At 58.5% G+C, this 6364-nt stretch overlaps 1 protein-coding gene across 1 annotated transcript; it reads left to right on the forward strand.

Moving 5' to 3' along the window:
- Window positions 1–900: 900 nt before the first annotated feature.
- Window positions 901–6364, forward strand: ENPP7 (ectonucleotide pyrophosphatase/phosphodiesterase 7). Its single transcript, XM_069032854.1, has 5 exons — window positions 901–1147; window positions 2409–2554; window positions 3346–3966; window positions 4510–4723; window positions 6276–6364. Exons 1-5 carry the CDS (start codon window positions 901–903, stop codon window positions 6362–6364), a joined length of 1317 nt encoding a protein of 438 aa, XP_068888955.1.

Consider the following 6364-nt stretch of genomic DNA (forward strand, 5'->3'; position numbering starts at 1 on the left):
GGTGAGGAGAGGGTGGCAGGCAATTAGGAAGCAAAGCACCAAGGAATAAATCTGCAACCTGAGCAGAGGCGGATTAGCAAAAACATAAAGGTTGTAAGTTCAGAGCCCAGGGAACTAAGGCAGCCTCTGTTACATAGCTCTACAAAAGCCTTAAACTCAGTTTTGCTGAGAAATGAGTCGTCAGCAATGACTAAACCCCAGACAAACCATAAACCAGCAGATACTGATACAATGGGATGCTGATACAGCAAAGCTCAGCAGTGCACGAGCAGATGAGAGTCACCTGTGGTGAGCAGCAGAGCCCAGGCAGTGAGAGCTGAGCTGATGGGACACAGCGGGTTCAGAGCTGGACTCACCCTCAGGAACAGCTCTGGGGGTTGGTGCATGGTCAGGATCCAAGGAGGAGCCTCCTTCTCCAGTGAGCAGCTCAACAAAGACACACTGGAAAACCTTGGGTAAATCCAAGCTCATCCCTGAGCCTCTGAGCCCCCATCACAAGGCGGACAAGCAGTCCTGGGGTGTGAGTTGCCTTCTGAGGCTGAACTGTTGACCACAGAGCAGGGCACTGAGAGCCAGGAGTGGGGAAAGGACACCACAAGAGGGATGGGGGGCTGTGGAGGCAGTTCCCAGCCTCCCGCCACAGCAGCAATCCTCCCTGTTCACACACACCAAAACACCACCACCACCGCTGAGGGAAGAGGCAGATTTGGCGTTTGACCCAGAATTTAAGAGAATCTACTGCAGAGAAACAAACAAGAGACACTTTTTCTGATACCAAACGCTGGCTGAAGACACACACCTGATCAGCAACTGCAAGATTAGATAAGGACCGAACTTAGTCCCATCCTGCGTGTATTTATGTGAGCTCTCCAGACACCTGGGCTATTCCAGTTCAAGGGCATGAAGATGCTCCTGTCACTGGGGCTCCTCTTTGCTGCCCTCTCCTTAGGAAGATGCATCCCCCTGCAGCAGGCGCCCAACCGCAGCAAACTCCTCCTGGTGTCCTTTGACGGCTTTCGGTGGAACTACGACCAGGACGTGGACACCCCCAACCTCGACACGATGGCTGCCGACGGGGTGAAGGCCAAGTACATGACTCCTGCCTTCATCACCCTCACCAGCCCGTGCCACTTCACGCTGCTGACCGGTGAGTGCCCTGGCCACGGGCCGCTGGAGCTGCACGGGGGCTGGGGAAGGGCAAAGTCAAGGCTTATGAGTCCGTGAAAGACACAAGGTCAGGAGACATCCAGACCCAGCAGCACATGGAGCTTTAGAGCAGAGACAAGGCAAGAGCTGCAGAAATGGTAGATTTAAACTAGACACAAGGAAATTCTTCCCTGTAGGGTGGTGAGGCACAGATTTCCTAGAGAAGCTGTGGCTGCCCCACCCCTGGAAATGTCCAAGGCCAGGCTGGACGGGGCTTGGAGTCAGCCTGGTATGGTGGAAGGTGTCCCTACCCATGGTAGAGAGGTGGAATGGGACGGTTTTTAAGGTCCCTCCCAGCTCAAACCATTCTGGGATTCCATGAACTGAACCTGTATTTATCAAAGGTAAATAGCAACCTGATAGCCTCCTTTGATAAGATATATTATTTTTTAAACAAGGGAGATGTTCTAAATTTAATCCTTCTGGACTTCAGTAGTGCATTTGATACAGTGCTACATGGGAAATCATTAGTTAAGATGGAGAAGATAAAGATTAGAACAAAATCTGTAATGTGGGGAAGAGAGAGGCTACGGGAAGAAGACAGAGTGGATGCTGAGAGAAGACTGTCAAGCTGGAGGAAGGGCACCAGGGGAATTCCTGAAGAATCGATTTTGGAGCTAATCTTATTTAAGATTTTAATTAATAACCTTGGCATAAAAGAGTGGAGCATGCTAATGAAATCTGCTGATGGGCAAAAGCAGGGAGGCAGCGTCAATACGAGGGAGGATGGGGATATCACACAGAAGGGACTGCTCACTCTTAGGGACCAGAATAACAAAAATAGCACAAAATGTAAGAGTCAAAATGCATCTCTCCCTTCTAATGGAAGCTTCTGCTCACTGACCTCGCAGATTGCGAGCGACAGCGAAAGCTGAACACCTCGTGCTGAGATAAACACGAGATAACGGGAACCTGCCCGGGTTTATGGGCCCTGCAGGGACCGGCCTGCAACTGCCGGTGGCACCAGTGCCCGGCTGGGTCCAGGTGAGACCCAGCAGACACCAACTAACCCACAGCAGCGTTCCCCCAGCATCTCCCTCCCCGCCCCGGGACCCCACCTGGTGGAGGGCATGGGCAGGAAGGGGCAAAGAGGAAAGGGAGGCCAAAGGTCCCCTCTGCCCAAAGGCAGCCCATCACCCAGTGTGGGAGCGAGACCCTCCCAGCACAGCCTGGCTCACCCCCTCCTCTCACCTCTCCCACAGGACGATACCTGGAGAACCACGGGGTGATCCATAACATGTGGTTCGACACCAAAACAGGTTTGAGACTGCCCTACTACACCACACAAGGCATAAGCAGCTGGTGGGACAACGGCAGCCTCCCCATCTGGATCACTGCCCAGAGACAGGCAAGTGCAGCACCTCCTCGCACGCACAGACCCTGCAAAGATCCATCCAAGCTGCCATCCTCCAGGAAAAGCTACAGGCAAGCCACGATCCCTAGTGGCCATGAGTTCCCAGCCTCCCTATGAACGTCAGGCTAATTAGACCAGCAAAAAACTGAAATCCCCAGACACTGGCAGGAATAATTATGATCGTTCTACTAAAAATAGCAAAAAATAATAGATGCATTTCAGCTTTATTAAGACATTAATAAAGCAGGTTATCCTGTTCCTGTTTAAAGAAGGCTCAGCCAGTTCCTCAGGGAACATCCTGAGCCTGGGAGTTCCATACACCCCGAGGCACATCCAGGGCAGTTGGGTGGCAGCGTTAGGGGCCAGCTCCCTCTTCCCCGGGAACTGCACCAAGTCCAGCAGGCTCTGAATCTGGCTTTGAAGCAGGACATGAAACCCAGCCCAAGACCTTTGCCCACATTTACCCACCAAATTGGCTCCTCTGACTTCAATAAAACACACCTTAATGTCTCGATGGTCAAAAGCCAGAGGGTCCATGCAAGGTGCAAATGAGGCACTGGTTCCAAAGTTTCAACTGGTGTTAAAACACAGTGAAGAACCAGGTGCAAGGGTAGTGCTTTCAATTAATCACTTTTAATTGGCAATGAGCAAGAAAACCTCATTAGAGGCAGAGGTAGACATTTGGGACTGAATGAACTAATAGTGTTAGGAGGTGGCTGCACTGACAGATGGAAGGACGCTGCCGAGAGAGTTCGGGTGAGTTTATGGAATGCCTCCACTCACAGGGTTTGAAGACAGGCTCTATCCACTTCCCTGGAACAAAAGCAAAGTACCAAGGGGAAGAAGTGAACATGAAGTTGGTGGAACCTGCATTATTCAACTACAGCAACGAAACGAACTGGAGGCAGAGCATCGACACTGTCATGGAATGGTTCACAGTGGAGAACCTCGACTTCATCACGCTCTACTTCGGGGAGCCAGACTCCTCAGGACACAAGTTTGGCCCTGAATCCACACAGAGGAAGGACATGATCAAGCAGGTGGACAGAACCGTCGGCTACTTGAGGCAGCGCATCCAGGAAAGCGGCCTGGAATCAAACCTCAACCTCATCATCACATCTGACCACGGCATGGAGACCGTCATAAAAACCGACGAGATTCACATCCAGACCGTGAACAACTTCACATTCAAAGACCTCGACTTCGAACTCTTAGATTATGGACCAAATGGACTCCTGGTGCCCAAAGAAGGGAAATTAGAGCACGTGTACTCAGTCCTGAAAAATGCCCATCCAAAACTGCACGTTTACAAGAAAGAAGAGTTTCCAAAGAGATTTCACTATGCCAACCATTCCCGGATCACCCCACTTCTGCTGTACAGCGATCCAGGCTACGTGATCCACGGGGTAAGATGTATGCACAGGCATATCCTACTGTCCTTTGGGATGTGCCTCTCACTCCTCTCCCTCTCACAGCACCCACCCAGCTTTAGGCCTTTGTGCCAACTGGTCTCCCTAGACACAGACAGAAATTCCAGCTCTTTGTGTAAAGACCTCCTCTGCTGTTGAGAAGTATCCAGAAGCCCTGGAGTAGGATTTGCATGAATACAGAATATCCACTGCAGGACCCTCTCCTAGCCTGACTTAAGGGAAGGCCCAGCATCAAGGCCAGCACGCAGCTTCCCATTGGAAGCGCCTCAGGACAAAAAAATGTGGATGCGCCCGACTTTAGGGAGGGAACTTGCAGGATGCAGTTTCTTGAGAGCTGTGCCTGGGGGCACCTCCAGCTTCTGTAGAGTTTAACACTAACAGATCAGCTTCCAAAACTGAAAGGAAGCAACCAGACCATCAAACCTTGCAGCTGCAGAACATGGTGCACGAGGCGGGAGAGGTGGGGGCATGTGGGGGGTGGAGGGGTTGGGATGCTCACATCCTCACTCTCCCCCACAGAGGTACAAGGTCCAGTTCAATAAAGGGGAACACGGTTTCGACAATGAGGCCATGAACATGAAAACCATCTTCCGTGCCGTGGGACCAGCCTTCAAGAAGGAGCTGGTGGTGGAACCCTTTGAAAGTGTCAATGTCTACGCCCTCCTCTGCGAGCTGCTGGGCATCACCCCCGAACCCCACGACGGCTCTCTGGAAGTTACCAAGCCCATGCTGCGTGAATCGGACGACACTGGGAACAATGGTGAGCAGTGGGAGAGATGGTGGGCAGCGGGAGTGGTGGTGGGCACCGGCAGTGACAGCGGGCGCTAGGAACAGCAACAGACACCAGAAGTGGCAATGGGCACCGGGAGCACACCGGGAGTGCACCGGGAGCGGCACCAGGAGCGCACCGGGAGCGGCACCGGGAGCGCACCGGGAGCGCACCGGGAGCGGCACCGGGAGCAGCACCGGGAGCGGCACCGGGAGCGCACCGGGAGCGCACCGGGAGCGGCACCGGGAGCAGCACCGGGAGCGGCACCGGGAGCGCACCGGGAGCGCACCGGGAGCGCACCGGGAGCGGCACCGGGAGGGGCACTGGGAGCGGCACCGGGAGCGCACCGGGAGCGCACCGGGAGCGCACCGGGAGCGGCACCGGGAGGGGCACTGGGAGCGGCACCGGGAGCGCACCGGGAGCGGCACCGGGAGCGGCACCGGGAGCGCACCGGGAGCGCACCGGGAGCGGCACCGGGAGCGGCACCGGGAGCACACCGGGAGCGGCACCGGGAGCGCACCGGGAGCGGCACCGGGAGCGGCACCGGGAGCGCACCGGGAGCGCACCGGGAGCGGCACCGGGAGCGCACCGGGAGCGCACCGGGAGCGCACCGGGAGCGGCACCGGGAGCGGCACCGGGAGCACACCGGGAGCGGCACCGGGAGCGCACCGGGAGCGGCACCGGGAGCGGCACCGGGAGCGCACCGGGAGCGCACCGGGAGCGGCACCGGGAGCGGCACCGGGAGCGCACCGGGAGCGGCACCGGGAGCGGCACCGGGAGCGGCACCGGGAGCGCACCGGGAGCGGCACCGGGAGCGCACCGGGAGCACACCGGGAGCGGCACCGGGAGCGCACCGGGAGCGCACCGGGAGCACACCGGGAGCGCACCGGGAGCGGCACCGGGAGCGGCACCGGGAACGCACCGGGAGCGGCACCGGGAGCACACCGGGAGCGCACCGGGAGCGGCACCGGGAGCGGCACCGGGAGGGGCACCGGGAGGGGCACCGGGAGGGGCACCGGGAGCGCACCGGGAGCGGCACCGGGAGGGGCACCGGGAGCGGCACCGGGAGCGCACCGGGAGCGGCACCGGGAGCGGCACCGGGAGCACACCGGGAGGGGCACTGGGAGCGCACCGGGAGCGCACCGGGAGGGGCACCGGGAGCGGCACCGGGAGCGCACCGGGAGCGGCACCGGGAGCGGCACCGGGAGCGCACCGGGAGGGGCACTGGGAGCGCACCGGGAGCGCTCCGCTCCGCTCCGCCGGGATTCCCGCGGGAACAGCGACACCTGGCGGCGGCTCCGGGGCACCGGCCCGTGCCCCCGCACCCCCTCCGCCGCTCGGGCCCCGCGCTCGGTGACCGGGCAGAGGTCACCGTGTCCCCGGGGGCGGAGCTGCTCCCCGGCCGGGTGGGGGGAGCAGAACGGGTGGCAGGAGGTGACAGTCACCCGTCCCACGGCCCAGCGGTGGGAGCTGCCCCGGGGCAGGGCTGGCACTCACCCTCCTCTCGGCACGGCAGGCTCGGATTCTCCTCTCCATCCCGCCATGAAGCTGCCGCTGATGCTGGGACTCGCTCTCGTTCTGGGATGCTGGGGAGGAGTTTTCTAA

This window comes from Aphelocoma coerulescens, chromosome 18 (genome assembly GCF_041296385.1).
Source record: "Aphelocoma coerulescens isolate FSJ_1873_10779 chromosome 18, UR_Acoe_1.0, whole genome shotgun sequence".
Lineage (NCBI taxonomy): Eukaryota > Metazoa > Chordata > Aves > Passeriformes > Corvidae > Aphelocoma > Aphelocoma coerulescens.

Bases quoted from the DNA above. Each gene is read 5' to 3' on its own strand.
- ENPP7 (XM_069032854.1), top strand. From the start codon at position 901: ATGAAGATGCTCCTGTCACTGGGGCTCCTCTTTGCTGCCCTCTCCTTA. The intron at 1,148-2,408 runs GTGAGTGCCCTG...CCTCTCCCACAG, and splicing joins CCACTTCACGCTGCTGACCG to GACGATACCTGGAGAACCAC. The intron at 4,724-6,275 runs GTGAATCGGACG...TCGGCACGGCAG, and splicing joins AGTTACCAAGCCCATGCTGC to GCTCGGATTCTCCTCTCCAT.